At 40.7% G+C, this 23079-nt stretch overlaps 1 protein-coding gene across 1 annotated transcript in view; it reads left to right on the top strand.

Annotated features, from left to right (window-relative positions):
* The window catches only part of si:ch211-51h4.2 (uncharacterized), a 197266-nt gene that overhangs the window by 46719 nt on the left and 127468 nt on the right, over positions 1–23079 (top strand). The window contains exons 4-5 of the mRNA XM_067994727.1: positions 9816–9939; positions 14957–15056. Of these exons, the coding sequence (XP_067850828.1) occupies positions 9816–9939; positions 14957–15056 (224 nt within the window). The remainder of the gene's footprint in view (positions 1–9815; positions 9940–14956; positions 15057–23079) is intronic.

Here is a 23079-nt window from a genome sequence, read left to right as displayed (position 1 = left end):
ATGTGCATTCAGTTACACCCGCCATGAGTTGCATGGGTGACAGGTGGCTATACATGTACGTCCTCCTACCAATTTAAATTATTCATCTCAGTATTAGGTCCCTTGTTTTTTGTGGTATGTATCAATGATTCAGACTTAAATGTAGGGAGCATGATTAAGAAGTTTGCAGATGATACAAAAGTTGGCCATGTGGTTGATAGTGAGGAAGAAAGCTCTAGACTGCAGGAAGATATCAATGGACTGGTCAGATGGGCAGAAAAGTGGCAAATGGAATTCAGTCCGGAGAAGTGTGAGGTAATGCATTTGTACAGATCTGGTCACCACATTACAGGAAAGATGTGATTGCACTAGACAGAGTACAGAGGAGATTTATGAAGATGTTGCCAGGACTGGAGAATTATAGCTATGAGGAAATATTGGATTGGCTGGGGTTCTTTTCTTTGGAACAGAGGAGACTGAGGGGAGATTTAATTGAGGTATAAAATTATGAGGGGCCTAGATAGAGTGGATAGGAAGGACCTATTTCCCTTAGCAGAGGTCAATAACCAGGGGGCATAGATTTAAAGTTACTGGTAGAAGAATTAAAGGGGAGTTGAGGATAATTTTTTCACCCAGAGGGTGGTGTGTGTCTGGAACACACTGCCTGAAAGGGTGGTAGAGGCAGAAACTCTCATCACATTTAAAAAGTTACTTGGATATGCACTTGAAGTGCCGTAACCTACAAGGCTACAAGAGCTGGAAAGTGGGATTAGACTAGATAGCTCTTTTTCAGCCGGCACAGACATGATCGACTGAATGACCTACTTCTGTGCCGTAAATTTCTATGATTCTATGATCTCTTCTACACTGTTTGCAGGAGAAGACAGCAAGTAACAATAGGAAGGTAGCCCTCAATGGAGGAGGGCCCCCAACCTATTTCTTCTTTTCTTGTATGAGGATGCAGCCCCTGGGATTTCTGGAATGAGATGCTATCGAAGGAGCAGGAGATAAAGAAGTGGGAGGCCAGCCCTTAGCTCAGGTTTGTCGTCCTCTGCTCTTTTCTCTCACTCCCTAGCACCGAAGCATACAATAAAGCATAGTATCATGTCACTCGTTCTGCTGAAAGTGATATCTGAGGTGCTGTTAAAAGACAGTGCTCCTTTTCTTTTTTGAGGTGTGCTAGAGGAAGCACTGTCAGGGTCCAGTGACACTGAGTAAACCAGTACCTCACAGTATGTGGCATCATTCACTCGGATCCATCAAAACACCAGCCGTCCCAGTGATTTCAATCCTGAGATGGAGGAGGGGGCACTGGGTAATATGCAGAGCAAGAGTGAGTAAGAACAGATAGTGGTGGCAGAATAGGATTTTGAACCTACTGTCTTGGGGGGGTGGCGGGCAGCTCGTATTTGTCCTCGGCTGGCAAGACCAATGATTTGAACTTGCTTTTGAAAGAAAGATGCCTTCTGCGCATCAAAGATTGCTTCAGTGACTGGAGACCTTAACAAGTAACATTCAACAGATGATGTTTAATGCAATGGAGTTCACTACCCACAACTTCACAATGTTGATGTGGAATTGCAGCATTGCAATCCGCCATGGAGCGTTTGGTGGACGTATCTGCAGAGGATTCCACCCCCACCCCCCAACCTTTTCCTCATGGTGGAAAACCCAAGGCAAGTTTCACAGCAAATCCTTAGACTCATGCCGTAGAGACCTTGGACTGCAATATGTGACTGGCTTTTCCCCCAGCTTGGAGAGGTTTTGAATCTCAGATGGAGAGAGCTTTTGTTTAGAGCTTCAAAAATCTCTTACTTCAACAATCTCATAGCTGCCATCAGGTCTGCTGTTGTGCAGATCAGTGGGCATGGTGAGACAATGCCCTCAGAATAACAACCCATCCAGACCCTGCTACTGTGACTGTGTTCTTCCACCTGCCACCCTCCTCCAATGAGCATGTGCCAGAAAACAGCCAAAGCAAGCTGTAGCATTGGTGAACCAGAAGTAGACTATCTCTGGATTCTGCTTAAAGTTTTTTCAGGTCATCTCTTTGTTGCTGTTCATTAACTTCCTTCCATGGGTGCTCCGTATTGATATATCATTGAAACGTAGAGATCAAAAGCACATCATGGTAGAAGGATTAGAGGGGAGCTGAGGAGAATTTTTTTCACCCAGAGAGTGGTAGGGATCTGGAACTCACTGCCTGAAAGGGTGGTAGAGGCAGAAACCCTCATCTCATTTAAAAAGTACTTGGATGTGCACTTGAAGTGCCGTAACCAACAAGGCTATGGACCAAGAGTTGGAAAGTGGGATTAGGCTGGATAGCTCTTTTTCGGCCAGCACAGACATGATGGGCCGAATGGCCTCCTCCTGTGCCATAACTTTCTATGATTCAGTGATCATATTGAGTCCCTTATAGTATTGAAATGAAGTTCCCACCTCTTTGGGCACGACCTTCCAGTGTCCAGCAAAACCTCGAGAAAAAATACACATGATGTGCATTATGGATGCAGGTCCAGCATTATCAATTACTGGTGATACTATCAGTCAGTTATACCATGAATATTTCCATTTATGGGGTGGCAATGACAAAAATTTTTTTAAAAATTCGTTCATGGGATGTGGGCGTCACTGGCGAGGCCAGCATTTATTGCCCATCCCTAATTGCCCTTGAGAAGGTGGTGGTGAGCCGCCGCAGTCCGTGTGGTGAAGGTTCTCCCAAAGTGCTGTTAGGAAGGGAGTTCCAGGATTTTGACCCAGCGACGATGAAGGAACTGCAGCCACTGTGCGCCGGTGGTGAAGGGAGTGAATATTTAGGGTGGTAGATGGGGTGCCAATCAAGCGGGCTGCTTTGTCCTGGATGGTGTCGAGCTTCTTGAGTGTTGTTGGAGCTGCACTCATCCAGGCAAGTGGAGAGTATTCCATCACACTCCTGTCTTGTGCCTTGTAGATGGTGGAAAGGCTTTGGGGAATCAGGAGGTGAGTCACTCGCTGCAGAATACCCAGCCTCCGACCTGCTCTTGTAGCCACAGTATTGATATGGCTGGTCCAATTAAGTTTCTGGTCAATGGTGACCCCCAGGATGTTGATGGTGGGGGATTCGGCGATGGTAATGCCATTGAATGTCAAGGGGAGGTGGTTAGACTCTTGTTGGAGATGGTCATTGCCTGGCACGAATGTTACTTGCCACTTATGAACCCAAGCCTGGATGTTGTCCAGGTCTTGCTGCATGCGGGCTCGGACTGCTTCATTATTTAAGGGGTTGCGAATGGAACTGAACACTGTGCAATCATCAGCGAACATCCCCATTTCTGACATTAGTGAACCAGATGGGTTTTTACGACAACCCAGTAGTTTCATGGCCACCGTTACTGATTTTAATTCCAGATTTTTATTTAATTAATTGAATTTAAATTCCCCAGCTGCCGTGGTGGGATTTGAATTCATGACTCCGGATTATTAGTCCAGGTCTCTGGATTACTAATCCAGTAACATAACCACTATGCTACCGTACCCTCTAGACTGGTGTGGCGAATACATTAGTCAATATTGTTAGTGCTAAATTCCCAAAAGAAAGAGCTTGCATTTATAACGCTTTTCACAACCTCAAGATGTCCCAAAGGGCTTTACGGCCAATGAAGTACTTTTGAACTGTAGTCACTTTTGTAATGGGAACGCGGCAGCCAAGTTGCATGCGGCAAGGTCCCACAAACAGCACTGAGATAATGACCAGATACTCTGTTTTAGGGATGTTGGTTGAGGCATAAATATTGGCCAGGACACTGAGGAGAACTCCTCTGCTCTTCTTCAAATAGTGCACTGAGAAGACATAGTACTGCTCATAAGATTGATTTTAAATATGGTCTAACATGGGAAAAATTAACAAGAGAATATTGATAGGTGTGGGATGAAGTCAGCATGATATTTGAGGTGATTTATGTTAAGCTTGAAGTTTTCAGTATGAAAGCTTTGTGAACTTTTTATTTTATTGTGGCAAAGCTTAGGAATTTATAATGTTATGAACCATAACATTTATGTTTAATTGAAGTATTTTTGCCACTTTCTCAATTGTACATTTACCACAATGAAGATATTTTGTGTTAAGGAATTCTCTTGATGTCCTACAGCAAAACTTGTGGATAAAACCAGGCAAGCAGAAACATATAAAACTGAAATAGTCTCATTGGAAAATTTCTTGTAAGAGCTCATAAATCAGGAATTTACCTTATTGGCAAATTCAGTAACCAGTTCAGATTGTTGAAAAGGCTACATTGAACTTAGTTTGAAGCTGATGAATAGAAAATCAATAGACTTTTTAATCTTGCTAGGGCAAGCAGAAGTACAAATTGAAGGTATTTCTTCATTGTGAAATAAATTTGTGTTGTCATGCCGTCTTAGTTTTTCATCATCTTGAAGATTAGCAAGCACAATGGCTTTTTCAAAGACACAAATGTTTTCAACTTAAGTGCATTGTAATTTTGAGTGTATAACTAAAAGTTTTTATGTAAATTATGGGCTTATATTTGCTACAACGCTGTATTAATATGACTTTATGGCATTCTAAGAAGTTTCTTAATTTAGAAACATATCTCACATTTACGTAATACCATGATCTTCATTAATCAATCAGATTTTGTGTGGATCTGATTTTTCTTAAACCATTCACTATTTTCAAATTTAGCACTGTTCATACTTGATTTTATTCAGAAAAAGCTGTATCTGGCAAAAAGGAAAAGGCTGACCCTTATTACTTGGAAATAAGATCTTTTGTAAAAATTTCTTTGGTTTGTCTATGAAAGAAAAACAGACCACTATAAAGGTATGCAAACTGGATGATGCAGGCAAATCATTGGGCCAGAATTTGCTGTCAAAGTAACAGTGAGGCCAATAGTGCTCGCCGTTATTTATGTGCAAATGGTACAGCAAGTTCAGGCGAGGGGCAGATGCGCGGTTTAACGTGGATTTCCAAAAGTTGCTGTCTGAGATGCACCACTCCGCCGTTAGCTTCGCGAAAACGGTATCTCACTGTCTGCCTCACGATTGAAATGCATTGAACGGCGTGAAGTTCCTGAATTTGCACAGTAGATACAAATTATTTCAGTCTAAGTGCCCTTCAGCCTCCATTTCAGTCTAAGTATCCTTTTAATGATGTGATAAGTATTAATTACTGCCAGTCAACGTCTCTGGCACTGAAAATTAACTATTACAAGTGTGGAGTTTCATTCATTCAGGTTTTAATTGTTGTTGGAGATTTAAAAAATGTAAAATTTTAAAATGTTTTTCCTTTCTAACTCTCTCTCTCTTAATCCAATCTTTCTTTCCCTCTCATTATTTCTCTTTCTGTACCTGATTTGACATTGAATTCACTTTGTTTTACAGCCATACAATAACGCTATATTTTAACTTGGTTTTCAAAACATTAGCAATACTAAGAACTTTATAGAAGAATTAACAAAAAATGTAGTATTGCATTATACATGCTTGTAAAGGTAGCTGTGTTGTTGGGGCTAATAATATTACTTTCACCATTAGAATTGTCACATTTACAATTTTAGATTCACACTAAAGTTTTTCTTTCCTGCGGAAAGTGAGTTTTTCTGGAAGGAAATATTTTGAAGGTATGAACCTTTAGCTCCCCATTACACTCTCCATACCATCCACCAACTGCAGTGAAAAGCCCAGGTATACTTTCAGGTTTTCTCCAACGCTGATTTCAAAGTTGGTTGTATGCATGCAGCCAAGACGATGCTCCTTTCAGATTTCCCTTCTGCTTGTGTGGAAACCCCTGGGCTCTGCTCTAAACCTTCCAATGTCACTGCTGAAAATGGGAACTTACTGTGTGGAAGACTACATTATCAACCTTTCCCCTATTACACCACAGTGCACTTCAATGTCAACATGCTGCATCATCGCACTATGCATATACCTGTATAGGTATATTTAAAATCTAAAATTTGGCTGCCTATGTGTAAACATGATAATAAAAATGATGCCTCCCTGGTGGCCATCTATGTTATTCGGTTACGTCTCATATCAGAGAAAATGGGATTTTGCTGGTATGAAGTTATGTGTATAAAATTTGACTGGTTGAATAGTATGAAAGTTGCTGTGTTCACATTGTGTGTGTTGTGCTTTGAGATGTTTAAGAGATATGCGATGGCACTATCAAAATTAAAGGCTTTCTATATTTTATTAAATTGTGACTATATTTGAAATGATAGAATAATTTTGTGCCATTTAGAAACCAATTAAATAGTTTCAAAACTGCTACAATCTCAAAAAATGGTTGTACCAATAATAGTCATCTTAGATTTAAGTAACCATTAATTTTAAACGGAAGTTGCAGTGACATATGCAATGAGTCAAATCTAGCAAAATCAATTGAAATGACTATATACCAGAAGAGCATAGAACAGAAGAGCATTACATAATTGGAAGAAGCAAAGTTGAAACTTGGTAGCAGTTTACATAATGGGACTGTAGTTCTGAATTTGTATACATGATGAAAACTTGATAAGATTAGATTGACAAGACAGAATAAAACTGTGCTGCAAAACAAATATCTCTCAGATTAAAAGTTAGGTAGTTAGGAATAAGACAGGAAATCAAGTGAAACTTTTTTTGCCCAAGACTAATAAAGTTGTGGAATAAGGTACCAGGGAGAATCATTAAAATGAGTTCAGTAAAGAATTTGGATATTTTTGAAGAAGTGTGTTGTACATCAGGCTTTTTCTCAACCCTTGTGCTCATGTTCATGACTAGCCAGCAGTTTCCATAAGCAAAGTGAATTCCTTATGAACCAAAACTTGCACCCTTATTCACTGCCGTGTATGGGTTAGTGTACCTAGGTTTAACAATTAATCTGAGATCATGGTATACCACTTACTGGATTATGTATGTGATGCAAATTGTGTTCTTTCATCACCTCCAAAGGTGGAAAGTAGCACATTGCTAGACCAAAGGATACAAACTAGAACTACTTCAGATTTATTTCCAGGCAAAAAAAAACTGAAACAAAAAGACACAGCATAGTACTAAACCGCACAATACAAAAACAACAGAAAGGAAAAGTTACATGTTTCTCTTTCATAGGGGTAATTTTAACTTTCAGGGATAGTGTAATATGGGCGATATCAGGTCGACCGCATGTTATGCACCGCGCCTGATTTTTCTTTCAACTGAAATCAATAGAAAAAAAAATCGGATGGAGTGTAGAACAGATTGCCGATGCGCTATCGCCCATTTTGCACGACTGTCCAAGATGAATTTATACTTAAATCAATAAATTAATAATCAATTGGCTGTTGCTATGAACTTTATGTATTCATGCTCACAGTGTAGAGTTTGGCTGCCAGGAGCACTTAACGAGAATTCTGGCAGGGTGATCAACACCAATAGCTCAACAAGCGTGATCAAAAGCTTAGTCAAAAATGTGTGTTTTAGGAAGGACAGAGAAATGGAGAGGTGGAAGGATTTAGGGAGGGAATTCCAGAGAGTATGGCTGACGCAGCTGAAAGCTCTATTACCAATGGTGATTTGTTTTTTTATTCATTCATGGGATATGGGCGTCGCTGGCAAGGCCAGCATTTATTGCCCATCCCTAATTGTCCTTGAGAAGGTGGTGGTGAGCTGCCACCTTGGACCGCTGCAGTCCGTGTGGTGAAGGTTCTCCCACAGTGCTGTTAGGTAGGGAGTTCCAGAATTTTGACCCAGCGATGATGAAGGTACGGCGATATATTTCCAAGTCAGGATGGTGTGTGACTTGGAGGGGAACGTGTAGGTGGTGTTGTTCCCATGTGCCTGCTATCCTTGTCCTTCTTGGTGGCAGAGGTTGCAGGTTTGGGAGGTGCTGTCGAAGAAGCCTTGGCGAGTTGCTGCAGTGCATCTTGTAGATGGTACACACTGCAGCCACGGTGCACCGGTGGTGGAGAGAGTGAATGTTTAAGGTGGTGAATGGGGTGCCAATCAAGCGGGCTGCTTTGTCTTAGATGGTGTTGAGCTTCTTGAGTGTTGTTGGAGCTCCACTCATCCAGGCAAGTGGAGAGTATTCTATCACACTCCTGACTTGTACCTTGTAGATGTTGGAAAGGCTTTGGGGAGTCAGGAGGTGACACGATGGTAATGTCATTGAATGTCAAGGGGAGATGGTCAGACTCTCTCTTGTTGGAGATGATCATTGCCTGGCACTTGTGTGTCACGAATGTTACTTGCCATTTATCAGCCCAAGCCTGGATGTTGTCCAGGTCTTGCTGCATGCGGGCATGGACTGCTTCATTATCTGAGGGGATGCAAATGAAACTGAACACTCTGCAATCATCAGGGAACATCCCCACTTCTGACCGTATGATGGAGGGAAGGTTCATTGAAGAAGCAGCTGAAGGTTGGGTCTAGGACACTACCCTGAAGAACTCCTGCACCGATGTCCTGGGGCTGAGATGATTGACCTCCAACAATCACTACCATCTTCCTTTGTGCTAGGTATGACTCCAGCCACTGGATAGTTTTCCCCCTGATTCCCATTGACTTCAATTTTACTATGGCACCTTGATGCTTCATGAATGGAAGAGGAATGCACAAAACGCCAGAGTTGGAGGACCCATGGATGTGTGAGGGGATACATGGGTGGAGGTGGTTGCAGAGATAAGGAGGGATGATATTTGAATTGAGTATGGCGATGGGAGCAGCAAACAGCTGTTAGTGTGGGACAGAATACAAGCAGTTGAGTCTTGCGTATGTTGGGGTGTTTGGAGGATAAAGGATGGGAGGCCAGCAAGGAGCATATTGAATTAATCTTACTAGTACTAATCCTCTGTGATAGCTTGCAGCTTTGCTGTGACTTTGTGTTTAATACATTTAAAATGATATGCAACTTTAGAAAAATAATAATTGAGTAGAATTGAGCAGATTGGATCATACCACTATGGAATGATGGGATAAATAACACTTCATTGTGGTTCAGGATTCCGTGGTAATCTTTCCCACGATAAAGACTGGGATGTTACCAATTTTAATGTGTTTTGGGCAGAAGCTTATCTGAAAGGGAGTAAGTAGTTTACTCAGCCAGCTCCGTGCTGGGTTTGCCATCATCCTTTTCGTCTTTCTTCCTTTCTGTTTTTCTCATGCAAATATAACTTTCCAATATTCATGCCCTTTTATTTCTAAAAAAAACCTTAATCAGTACTCATTAGAAAGAACACATTAATTAGTCAGTTAATTTAATGCCAGTGAAACTGATTTATTATTGCTTTTTAATACTTCCATCTGCCAGTCTAGCATTAGATCACTTGCTGTGCTACCTCAATGTTACCTATTTAGATAAATCAGCAATTTTCCTATTTGAATGCATTGAGAATTAATCTTTGTCATTACCTCCTATGATTTATGTTCTACTGTTTTGGCCAAGTATTTCAGTATCATGTTTCCTTTGTTGATTACTACTTTGCATTTGTTGGACAAGAGACTCTTGGGTCTCTTTCAGCTTCATCGTTTACCTATTTGTCCAGTTTGCTTACAATTGTCTGCGTTAAATTTGTTCTGCTATTGTTCTGTCCACTTACACATTTTGTCCAATTCTTTTTGCAATTTCTGAGCTGCCCCTTCTAATTCTACTGCCCCTCACAAATTGGTATTATCTGCATTCTGACCACTTTGTATTGAGTTTCTGAATCCAGGTAATTTATTTCAATTAGAAATAGTAGTGGTCCCAGCACTGAACCTTGAGGTACCCCACTCCAACATAACTCCTCTAAAAAATACTCTGTAGATTTTTGGTTGTCATTATAATGAGGGGTTGTTCCAACATTATATGTAAACATATTTGTTTTTTTTTAACCCAGGCATGTCTATATCATTCCATTCTTCACTTGGGTCTTGTCTTTGGGAATTATTCTGGCTCAAGTTATTATACAGCCAATCACATCCATTTTGACACTGGTAAAAGGAACGATGTTAATCATCACAGTGAGTATAATATTCTGCACACTATTTTGCTTTGGTCTAAACATGTCAAGCATGCATTTTTAAAATTTTTATTTTTAAATAAATTACCTTCATGATCAGTTCCCAACTGTGAAAGACAAAAATAAACAGATGTCAGACTCTTCTTGGTGTATTACTTATTGTGCATTTCCTCAAATTAAGTTTTGAAATTATTTTGTGCAAAAGAAAAATGTTGATAATGTGCCACCTTGTGTCTTTTTTCATCTGTCTATATGTCAGTTTAAAAATAATTCCCAATTTTTGTGCATCATGGTTATCACTTAGAAATAATTCAAATGTTTTATTTCATTGCTATTAAATGTCACCATAAAGGATTATAGGATATAACTTCCGTGAGGGTTCCCCGACAACCCACAGTAACTTTAGTGGAAGATCAGTGGAAATCCAGAGAAAGAAGTCAATGGAAATAAAAATTGGGAGAGATGTAAAACAGGCTGCTGATTCATTATCACCCGTTTTACCCCACTGTGTTAATTTCCTCTACTAAAATAGCAGACTGAGAAAAGCCATTCAAACCTGTCTAGTGTGTCTCTGCTATTATCACCAACAGTAATTTCTGCCCTACATTGCTCGTTTGATTCTACCAATAAAGTTTGCTTTCCTGTAGTGGAAATAAAAATCATTGCAAATGTGCAATGATTAAGAAGCACTAAAAATCACTAAAAATGTGGTTGGCAGGAATGGAGGGCTGAATTTTGTACTTTCAGGTGGACATGACTGCCTCCAGTTTGGGGTTTGCAATCTATTAAACTCTCATTGATTATTAATGTCACTCATCATGTCTTCCCCATGGATATTGGTTGCTCTAATATGGATGCTGTGGGCTTACTTCCCGAGACCACACAATAACAAAGGGATCTCGACCAGAACCATGTAAGCAAGGTTCCAGAATGTAGGTGGCAGCACATTTTACCATAAACAGGCCAACCAACTGCATCATACATCATAGTGGTACACGGTAGTGAAATACTGCTAAGCTGGCAGCTGAATACTTGATGAAAATCCAAGTCAATACAGGACCCGAGACAAATAGGAAACTCCCGAGGGTTTTTTAAAAATAACTCAAAGATGAGCTAACACTACCACCAGTAGAGATATTTAGGGATTTATTAGAAAAGATTGTAACATCAGGGGACTACAGAATGGCAAATGTGCAGTTCTTATTTAAAAGGGACTTGGGAGGGGGATCCAAATAACTATACTCCAGTTAGTCTGACATCAATACCAGGTAAAATTTTGCAGTCAGTCTTCAACAACATTCAGTGGAGCATGTAGAGAAACCTAAAGTAACTGGGAAAATTCAGCATGGATTTACAAAAGGGACGTCATGCCAGAGCAATTTAATAGAATTTTTTTAATGAAGTACCAAATGATGTGGATAAGGGTAAGAATGTAAATGTAATCTACATGGATTTCAGTGAGCCATTTGATAAAGCAACTCATTGAAAACTAGTGCACAAAATCAGCAGACTTGGTATTGGTGGGAGTGTACTAAGATGGATTGAAAATTGGCTCGGAGGTAGGAGACAGTGGGGCTAATTGTCTCTGTTATGCCCCAAAAACAGGCACGGATGGGATGTAAAGGAAGCTGCGCCAGTGGCCCCCTGAGGGCATCACTACGATATGTGAATGCCTGTCCAACCGTTGTGCTATATGTCTTTCCAGCAGCTTCCCAATAACAACATATTTGTATTGCATGAAAGAAAACATTCCAGGGTGATCAAGATCTAGCATTCCCTGATTGGCCTTCAAGCCCTGACACACCTGCCTGACAAAGACCATGGAGTCAGCAGAGAGCAGTATGCAGAGCTCTACCATAGTGGCTACTATACAGCATAGGGCACATGCAGGGACAGTAACGGTCAGCTTGGCTTGAAACTTGGCTTCATTTCCTTGTTAGCATGCTGATATCCTGACCTAATCAGATTGGGCTCAATTTTCTCGGAAATTGTGGGGGGCTGGGGGGCTCCGAAAATCTGGGAAATCCCGTTCGGGTTCGGAAGCCGGCTCCATCCTGCCGATTTCCAAGTTCCCCACGGATGCATCTGTGTGCGCGTGGGCGTCCTGAGTCCGGAAGTCCTGCTGGCAATGCTGGCGGGTTGATAGTTAAAGAGCCAAATGTACCTCATTGAGGTACTTAAGGCACTTTACTTGTGACATATTGGGTAATTGGAACGATTTTTAACTTACCTGGGCAGCTTGCCCATCGCTTCTGATTCACGTCTGGTGAAACCCGATGCAGCTCTCCGGTTCCTCCCGGCTCAATAGAAATGTAGCTTTTTAAACATTTCTTGAGTGGCCTCCAGCAGTTAAAGACTGCTAGTTAGGCCGCTCAAGACCAGATACAACTAGGCGAAGCTGGCATGGCGCAAGCATTTTACGCCTGAAAAATGGGCAAAGATAAGTTGAATTTCTCCCCCCAGCATTGATGTAATGTTGCTGCATCCGTGTGTATTTATGAATAGCTAAGATTCCTATTTAGTGTCAAAGCAATATGAGGGAGGGTAAAAGTAACATTGCCACTTATCCATCCAGTATTTGAACAAGAATTGTTTATTATCACTAAATGATTATCATCTGAAAAATGCCTGTTATCAAGTTGTATCTTCTTAGACAGGGGACTGATCAATGGCCAGTTGAGCTATATCTTGATTATTTTGGTTTTATTAGCATTATTCTGTGTTTTTCATATTTCTGTTGTGCTTGGCTGTATCTAATAATCTGTCTAATCCTAATAGCAATTGCCTAAATGCATTTTAAATTGTTGAGAACACAAAGCTATTACTTTAATCTGAAGTAGGTCAGACCTGGCTCAGAACAACTCATGTTTACACTTATATTTATTTTAATAGATCAAAATTGTTCCAATAAACCAAAAATTAAATTCTTGGTTTTCAATATCGGAGGTATAATTTCCCTGGTACTTTTTGTACCAGGGAATTATCATTTCCCTGGTACTTTTTGTACCAGGGAAATGATAATTCAACTGTCCCCAAAATTCATGATAATTAGATTATACTGACATTTTCTGAAACAGTTTTCTGTGCTCAATTGGATTAAATAGATTGGAGCATTATTAAAATTTTTTACTGAAATTGTAAGCACAAGTGCATTTTTTTTCTTGAATTTTTGACTGACGTGGACTGTTGATTAAATGTTGACCTAGGGATTCTTGTTTCCCCTATTGTAAATTTAGTTTAAACTTAATAAAATATTATTTTATTTCAAAGTAACCAGAAAAATTAAATAATTCTGAACTCTGGGAGATGTATTTGAAAATAAGAAATTCTATTCCTTCCATTCCACGCATGGAGAAATCAAGCAATTTACTGAACAATTTTAAAACAGGTTATGGAAATCTATTTTGTTTTATTATGGTGGACCAGGAAAACTATAATATCAAACATCAAAGATGACATTGATTTCCTGAAGATGTGAAAGGCTAATAGTAAATCTTTGAAAAAAATTCCCCATCTTTGGGGTCCAGGCCAATATTCCTTAGCCTAATCCCTCAGGTAAGTTCCACTTCTGCTCTACAGGAGGCCTGTTTGCCTCCTCTCATTTAGAATACCAACCTCCAGCCTTACCTGTTCCCTTTATGGGCTGGGAAATGAGAACTTTCAGGGTAGGGCGTCCCCATTCTGATCCTGTCCCCTCTGACATCACTAGCCTTGTAAGGAGTGCAAGTAAGTAGATCTTCTGTGCCCTACAAGGCTTAGTGAGATTTCCCAAATGAGATCAGGATCTAGAGTTTTGGTGGGTGTCTGGAGGGATGGCTGAGGAAATTTGGCCCCAATCATCTAATGTGAGCATCAAAATTTGTCACCAGAAAGGCTGATGGTCATCATTTTGAGCAGCCCAGAGTAGATCCATTAAGAATACTATTTTAGTGGAAGTGATAAGTTACACTAGTTTAAATCCTACCCTACTGCTCTCTACTTTTTTCACAAAGACATCGGTGCCATTTTGATTCAATGAAGTCTATCTGTCTGGTATAGCTTTCCCTGTTCCAGAACTTGCTCCAGTGCTCTAACAATGTAAGCCCTTCTTTCCTGCACTAGCTCTGCAGCCTTCACAACCTTCCTCTCCTTGACATGTTTAGCGCATGGCACAAGAAGAAATTATGATGTAGAAATTTGTTTGCGCCAGCATTAATGGGGTGCGGGGAATGATTCCTGTTTCTAAACGGGTAAGCCTGAGGTGCACCCGATATTGGGCCTCGGGGGTCATGTAAGGCGTCCCCAGGCAGCTCGCTGGCGAAGAGGCTTTGAATTTCAGGGCACTGCGTCGCTGGCAGCGATCTCAGATAAGTGCTTAAAGGGGAAGGGAAGGCGATCAGGAGGCGGGTAATTGGGAAGGAAGGCGATTGGGGAGGGGGACAACCGGAAAGGAAAGCGATCAGGCAGGGTGCGACCGGGGGCCAACAATGGCCTGTGGGACTGCAGTGGAGCCAGGAGAAGTACTGCTATCCCTCCCAGCTCCACATTCAGGTAAGTATTTCTTCTTTTACAATAAACACTTAGACCGTCCTTTAATTTCGGGAAGGAGTCCTAGAACAGGTGTTAGGTCCCCTATTTGCAAGTGGAAAGGGGCATAACGCCTGCTTCAGTTTCAGGTGAAGGCCGTCGCATCTACTGGAGCCTTAGTGGACCAACAACTAACGTGTTCGTACAACATTCCTCTGCTATTGTAACACAGCCGTTAACTTGTTTATTTCAAATGGGTTAATACCTCCACTAAAATAGCGGATAGAGAAATGTCATACCAATATGTTGAGTGTTTGTCCACCAATATCACCAACAGTAATTTCTAGGCTTACACCTTTGATTTCTGAAAAACTAAGTTTTAAATTTGAATATTGACAGTATGAAAATACCACTGTCAATGGAAAAAGATTAGATGCACTGCAACACACTGTGTCTTATGTTTCTCAGTATATAATCAGTCCATTCTCTCAATTCTGTATTCTCCTTTACAGGTAAGTGTGACCTTTGTTGTGGGCTCCGAGGTCCATCAAGAAATAAGCAACGATTTCTCCAACATTGGAACACCCTTTCTGATGGGTACTGTTGCACTTGGTAAGTTATTTTTACTATAAGTTTGTAACCCTGGGTTATATTTTCATCTTTGGTCAAAAATGGAATAAGTGTTCATTTTTCAGCACTTACGACCCACTAATAAAAATGTGGGATTGCACAGTTTTGAAATGAGTGATTTCATTGAATGTAATTTCATTAGTGAAAACAAAAAAGCTGCCAAACATGACATAGCTAATAAGTCATCCTTCGGCATTTCTTAAGCAGTCATTGAGCCTCTGAACTCATAAATGTTGAATCTAATAATAGGAGTCTTAAGGTTTCGGACACCAGAAGCTCACCACAACAAATTGTCCTTAATGACTTTAGTGGTCCCACAGGGCTCTGGACTGGAAGGCAAAATCTTTAAACTGGCCGGTTTCTTTTTTCTGTAGATGTATTATGGGTCCGTCACTGAAAGTGACAGGATTTCTGATAGGGCTAAAAAGGGCTGGAACCCTGATTGATCTGGGTTCTGCCCTGAATTTCATTCCCCTCCCCCTTTCTGCCAATATGCCAAGAAACTGGCCTCCCTTGCTCAAGAAATTATTTTGGGGCCCTAGTTCATGGGGGTGATTTTAAACCCCAAGAACAGGTGGATTGGGGGCGGATGGGAGTTTAAAATAGTTGTTTTTTTGAGTCGCAACCGCAAAATCTTTGGACTTGGCATTCCCAGTGGGAATCCTGTACTTTTACGCACTGATTTTAAACCTGGAAATAAAGCCGGGCTGCGGTTGCGACCTTCAGGACTCGGCCAGCTTGGTCAGTAATGGTGCTACTGAGCCACTCTTGGTGATGGACACTGAAGTCCCCCACCCAGAGTACATTTTGTGCCCTTGCTGCCCTCAGTGCTTGCTCCAAGTGGTGCTCAACATGGAGGAGGACTGATTCATCAGCTGAGGGAGGGTGGTAGGTGGTAATCAGCAGGAGGTTTCCTTGCCCATGTTTGACCTGATGCCACGAGATTTCATGGGGTCCGAAGTCAATGTTGAGGACTCCCAGGGCCACTCCCTCCTGACTGTATATCACTGTACCACCACCTCTGGTCGGTCTGTCCTGCCGGTGGGACAGGACATACCCAGGGATGGTGATGGAAGACCATATCTAAGCTCTTTACTCTGTATGGTTCAAATAATCCAACACCCAGATGTGACAATAATGGACTTTTGTTTGTGTCAAATTTTAATTTGCATTTGTTTTATCTGAAACGGCATGTGGAGGGTGGGGGTGGGGTCAGGGGGTTGTTTAAAGAGGCAGCACTGCATTAAGATCAGTCACGACTGTCTATTTTTCTGCAGTATGGAGGCAATTTACATTAGTCTAATATGAAAAGGATCACTTCAGAGTTGCATTGCTCCTAAGAAGCACTTTATGACACCTTGCTCCTTAGGTGTAGTTCTATTCAATTTTTTCAGATTGACATTTCAGTTTCAGACAGACAGGCTATGAGGCGTCTCCGGTCTTTACTGAAAATGGCAATTGCATTTGGCTTGACAAACATTCCAAGTAATTGATAGCCTGTGTGTGACTGTTGATCCAATATAATTCTATGTTTCTACCTCTCTATCTCTGTTTTTTTTTGTTTGTTGTTTTTTTTGGTGATTTGTATATTCTGAGACCTGGCAGGTAACACCTGTCTGTCTGCACACTGATTGCCTTGGCAACGGGCAGTTGAAAAAACTGTCTGTTATCACCAGCATTGTTCTGTGAATTATAAATGCGACTTCATTTCGAGGACTTCATTTCCACATCGTTCACCTGAGGAAGGAGGTAGCCTCCGAAAGCTTGTGAATTTAAAATAAAATTGCTGGACTATAACTTGGTGTTGTAAAATTGTTTACAATTGTCAACCCCAGTCCATCACCGGCATCTCCACATCAATATAATTGAGTCATTTGTTGCTTTTTGTTTCAGTATAATTTCAAAGGAGTCTGTGTTGCAATTCCGTAAGAAGCTTGTTTACCAGAAAGAGTTAATTTTCTGCTTTCCAGCCAGCAAAGAAGTTCTGCGTTTAAGTTTGTGCTGACTGGCAGAGAAGCTAGTTTGAATCTGTGGCGTGCTTCATAGTGCAAGAAATAAGCTTCTGTTTAAAAGTTCACAACGTAAGAAGTGGGATCCTGTTTAAAAGTGCTCATTTAGAGTGGCGTGTTCATTATTTTATGTATTGAATCCCGATCTGCATTTTTGGAAATGAACCCCACCGGCTTTGGCCGGGTGGCTTAGCCACCTGTCCAGAAGCCTGTGTATAAATAGTGGTCTGGGTGACTTGAGGGTGGGTGATTAACCTGGGCAATTTTAACTGACCACCACAAAGGGGATAGGGTTAGAATCACCCTACTGTTTTATACTACATACTGTTCATTTACCTATTTTGTTTGAACAAACTATCTGTAGTTTCGAGCCTGAGTCTGAGAGATTGTATATACAGTCCAACTTTTCAGGAAGGAGAATCATATGGCAGCACATGATATAGTCTAGTACCCTGGTGTACAGAGTTAAGGGTTCTGTGCTGCAGTCCCTGAGTCTCGCTATCATTTACTTAGATATTGGGCAGAAAAGGGTAGACTCCAGATTGTAGAATGCATGAGGTTTACTTATGGGAGTGGCCAGTAATGCTGAACTCAAGAAAGTATTTGGTGTAATCATCCAAAACATGACTGGTGTCAACAGGTATATTTTCCGATCAGTTCTGTCTCCATACATATAGGAACAGGAGTAGGCCATTCAGCCCCATCCGCCATTCAATTAGATCATGGCTGATCTGTACCTCAACTCCATATCTCTTGATAGCCCTATCTAATAAAATTTCAATTGACCCAGCACCACAGCCTTTTGGGGGAGATAATTCCACATTTCCACCACCCTATTTGTGAAAAAGTGCTTCCTGATTTGAGTCTTGAGTGGCCTAGCTCTAATTTTAAGAGGAAATAGCTTCTCTGTATCTACTCTATTGAAGCCTTTTATCATTTTAAACACCTCAATTAGATCACCCCTCAACCATCTAAACTCAAGGGAATACAACCCAAGTTTATGCAACCTGTCCTCATAATTGAATGTTTTAAACCCTGGTGTCATTCTGGTAAACCTGCACTGTACCTCCTCCAAGTTCAGTATATCCTTCCTGAGGTGCAGTGCCCAGAACGGAATGCAATACTCCAGATAGGGTCAGTATAACTGAAGCATAACTTCTCCTTTGAATTCCAACCCCTTGGCATAATGACTAACATTCCATTAGCCTTTTTGATTACTTTTTGTACCTGTGCACTAGTGATTTGTGTACCTGAACACCCAAATCTCTTTGCTCCTCCACAGTTTCTAGTCTATTGAAAATATTCTGATTTGTCTTTGTTGAATCCAAAGTGAATTACCTCATATTTCCCAACATTGAATGCCATCTGCCACAGTTTTGCCCACTCACTTAATCTGTCTATGTCCATTTGTAACTTCCTGTTCCATCTACATAACTTACAGTTCCTCCTAATTTCATGAAGTTATGAATGCTTTATACATTTGTACTAAGTTCCTCCGTTCACTTTTTAGCATAGATATTGACCTGTTTACTTTCCTGCATTTAAAAAATGAATCAAAGAATTCAAGAGGTGATTCTGTGATCTGGTCTTGGGAAATTGCAGGTGCCCATCCCCTGATTTTCCATTCATGGACAGAAATCATGGACTGTGCACCCACAATTTTCCGAGATGTAATCCCTACAAGTGCTGCTTCTCGTTTGGAAGTGCTAGATTGAAGGTGTCAGCCCTTTAGTACAAGGAGAATAAGCATTTGTACGAAGCTGGGCTGGTCAAAAAATATGCCTTGTGGTGTCTAAGGAATTTCATGCTACGCTGACAGACAGAACTTAAACATTATAAGTTTAGTGGTTTGCAAACCTAACCACTAAATTAGGTTAGTCACTAAATCACTAAATCAGCAGTAGGTGATAGAGTTCGAACATGATGGGAGAATTGCAATCATTTTGCAATGTTGATGACCAGAACATTCTGCAATAGCAATAATAATAAATAAGACCTCAGCCACAGCTATTGTTGAATAAGCAAAATGTACTCCCATTCATCATTGCCTCATAGAAATATTGTTTGTTGGATACCATAATTTTCTGCAACATATGTATAATATGTAGTTTACAGATGTAGCTTTCCTAAACATAATTAAAATCTATAGTTTGTAAGATTATCTTATTAAATATGAATTTAAATTTGAGATGCACAAAGAAGTTGCATACAGTGTGTGAGTAATAATTAAGTTTTAAGAGCATGCTTCTTTGTTTGCAATATTCTAGGTGCAGTGGAATGCCATGATCATGTAGTCGTCTCTCAGTATGGACCTTTTGGTGTGTTTATCATAATCATTGTTACATCTTGAATCTTCCAGATGCCGAAATAGCTGGGCTCAGAAAATCAAACCTGACAACTAACTAACTAACTGAAAATGGAAAGGAATGCCCTGGGTATCTTGAGAAAGATTTGTAATTAGTTGGAACTCGAGTTGCTTTATGCATTTTCTGCTTGAGAGTTGTTTGAGGTGACCTGGGCTTTAATTTTAAGAATAAAGAAAAGATTAACTTTTAATCCATTTGTTCCACTTGAAAGAGAATAATAAAAGCTTCGTCCAGAAAGCAATGCAAAGTACATTGTTTTGAAAATTAATGGACATTTTGTAGCTATTCCCTCTGTTAACTCATTTGCTATGCACTTGCATTGTGATCCAATTTGCTACAACCCACAGGTACTGTACACAGCTGTAATAATTATGCTGTCTGGCATCTCCTCAGCACCAGAAACTGCAGTGGGAACTAAATGCAAGGAAGGGATAATACTATATGGAAGAAATCTAAAAGATTGTTGAAACAAATTTGCATATGAGCCAATCAACTGCAAGAAATTCGTGTGGAGTAAATTTGCCTATAATTAATTGTGACAGATGGAGTATGACATGACCATTTCTATTATATAATATTGCAGATCTTTCATGGTGTTTACTTTCCCATTGCAGGTAGATAAAATAAATCAAATTAGCAAGCATTTAGAAATTCATGAAATAAAAGAGAACAGCCATGGATTTGTTAAGGTGTATTTGACAAATATAATTGTTTTTTGAGGAAGTGACTGATTTTATAACAAGAATGCAGTAGATGTAGTGTACATGTTTTTTTTCAAAAGGCATTTGATAAGCAAGCTTGTTACAAAACTTCAGGCATATGGTACAAGAGGAAATGTAGCAGGATTGAGAGAAAGTTGGTAACAGACAGCAAATAAATGGCTACGGTTAATTAGATTAGAGAAGTGTTCGAAGTGTGTACCTCAGAGGTCAGATCTTTTGTAGATGGTTTGCACTTGGTACAGGAAGTGTTATGTCTGAAAAAACACTCAAATTGGTGTGGTAATAACTAGCTGCTTTTATTCCTAGACTCTCTAGAATATTCTATCAAAGAATAACAAAATAATATGGGAGAAGACATTGGCAACTTGCTTGCGATTTTCCGATATGGACTGGCGCAGGTGAGGTTCCCCACCGCCACTGTGTTTTTGGAAAATTACTACCTAACACTCCTCCTGTAGGACCAATTAGTACTTACAAATTTATTCAATTTCCTGAGGAAGGAGAATAACCACAGGGTAAATCCCTCAAAAAAGAGAATAATGTGAAATTCTTTGCTTTGTTATTCTCTTCCTGTAATTGATCTTGAGCTATTATGTTCTGTATAGTGTTTAATCACAAATGCCTTTTCTGGACCATATGATCTTCTGTCTCTTTTTTAAAGGCTGTTCATGATATGTTATTATTATGAAATAAATTTCAGTAATTATATCCATGGATGATTTTAACCGTACCCGCCTGGCGGAAATCGGGCAGGTGGGCAGTTAAAATTGCCTAAGTTACTTCCCAACCAGAAAGCCACCAGGATCCCACCGTTCGGGATTTTAACCTGCTTTACTGAGCAGATGGCAAGGACACCTGCCCAAAGCCGACGGGATCCTTCTTTACAGATGCATGTCAGCTCCTGATGACATCATTGGGACCCAATTGCAATTTTAACTGAAACTTGAGTGGGAAAGCTGCCATGGCTTTCCCACCAGGTGAGAGCCAGTCAGAACCTGCCAGAAAGTAGAAGAGGCTGAAAAAGATAAACTTTTTTCTTTCCTTTGTGGGGCCAGGAGGGGCAGGAATGCTCCCCGGACCCCACAATAAAAGCTTAGGCCTCTCCGGCCTTGAACATCCCTGTCTTCCTGAATGTGAAACTCACGAGACCGCCCCAGAATCTAATCCGACCACCTACCTTTTCTTGGCAGGCAGCCTCTGTGCCATGTAATTTTCCTCCACTTCCCACTCTGAACATACGGGATTTATATTAAGCCCGGGAGTTGTAGTAGCCCAGGCCTCATTTCTGGAGTAGCTGTTGAGTTTTCAACCACCTATCCAAAACCCGCTCAGAGTTAAAATCTGGGCCTAAATCTCTGTCTGTAACTTTGTAAGTGAATATTGTGCATTTGCAGTTCATATAAGGATGTGAGCTTAGCTCAGTCTGTAAAACTCTCACCCTCAGTCAGTAGATTAGATTAAATCAAGGCTTTTTCTCCCTCTTTTTGGTAGTTCAGTTGAATGCTAACAATCCCATGGCACTGTTTAAAGAACATCATGAAGTTCTTCTGGTGTGTTAGCCAATATTCCTCTCTTATCCAGCACCAACAAAAACAAATCAGCTAGCCACCTATCTCAGTGCTGTTTGTGGGATCTTACTGTGCATAAAATGGCTATGGCGTATTCCTGCATAACAGGCACTGCACTTCAAAATAATTCATTGTTTGTGAAGCCCTTTGAGATGGTTCTGAAAAGGTACCATATAAAAGCTAGCCTTTCTTTCACATGATTGATGTTATTCCCATCTATTTTTCAATGTTAAAGGTCATTTGTCATTTCTTAGCTCATTTTCTTAATTTGTCAGGATTTCTTTGAATGTTACACTGCACAAAGTTTAGTAGCATTTATATACTTGATAATATTAAGTTTACTGTATATATCTGGTTGTGAAAAATATATTTTTTAAAAACCCAGAACAGGTCTTAGCAAAACTCAACTGAGAGCTGCTTTACAGACAAAGCACTGTTCATTTATCATCATCTTCTGCTTTCTGTTGCCAAGGCAATTTTCCATTAATCTACACACCTTTATTCAATTTAGAAGCCTAAGATGCAGAACCTTGTAAAGCTCCATCTAAACGTCCTGGGGGTTTAATTTGTTCAACTATGTTATTTTTAGCACATTGGTTAATTTGTTCACCTTTCCTTCCTGCTCCATTTTAACGCACTGATTAACCTATTTATTTTAACAACTGTTAAAATTGTGCAGACGGAAATTTAACATGAATGCATTAACCATTATGAACAAAGGAAATTAAACCCGATTTAAACCTGGAACGGGAATTGGGGGCCGGTGGGTGCGATGTGAACACCAAACTCCCCCCCCCCCCCCCCCCCCGCCACCCCTGACCTCAGCAGCGTTAACTCCCGAGCCTCATCTGCATGCCGCTGGTCAGTTGCCCACCTAAAACGGGTGGGAAGCGGGAGCTGGCCGACAGGCGGGAGTGTCATTTCAGGCGGCAGGAGGCTGCCGGCCAGGGCAGAAGGAACGGTCGCCAGCACTCAGGTCAGTTGCAGGGAGGGGATTTCAGAAGTGTTTTCCGTTCAAAAAGAAGGGGAACCCAGGGCAGGGGAAGCTTGGCATTCCTACTGCTACTGGCCCCTTAAGGAAGGTTTAAAAAATATAAATTTTAAAAACTTACCTGTTTGGGGCTCTTTTGGCTCCAGATCCTCTTCCCACTGTCTTTCCCTGTTCAGGGCACAGTTAAAATTACAGTCGGAGCCTGTTGACGTCATCAGACCCCGATCTGTATATTTAAAGTAGGACCTGCTGGCTCCAGGCAGGTGTCCTTGCTGCCTGCTCAGAAGAGCAGGTTAAAATAGAAGGCAGTGGGAATGGAGCAGTACACCAGTGGATGAGTCTCCTGACC

The sequence above is a fragment of the Heptranchias perlo genome, chromosome 13, assembly GCF_035084215.1.
Source record: "Heptranchias perlo isolate sHepPer1 chromosome 13, sHepPer1.hap1, whole genome shotgun sequence".
Taxonomy (NCBI): domain Eukaryota; kingdom Metazoa; phylum Chordata; class Chondrichthyes; order Hexanchiformes; family Hexanchidae; genus Heptranchias; species Heptranchias perlo.
This window is presented reverse-complemented; position numbering and strand designations above follow the sequence as displayed.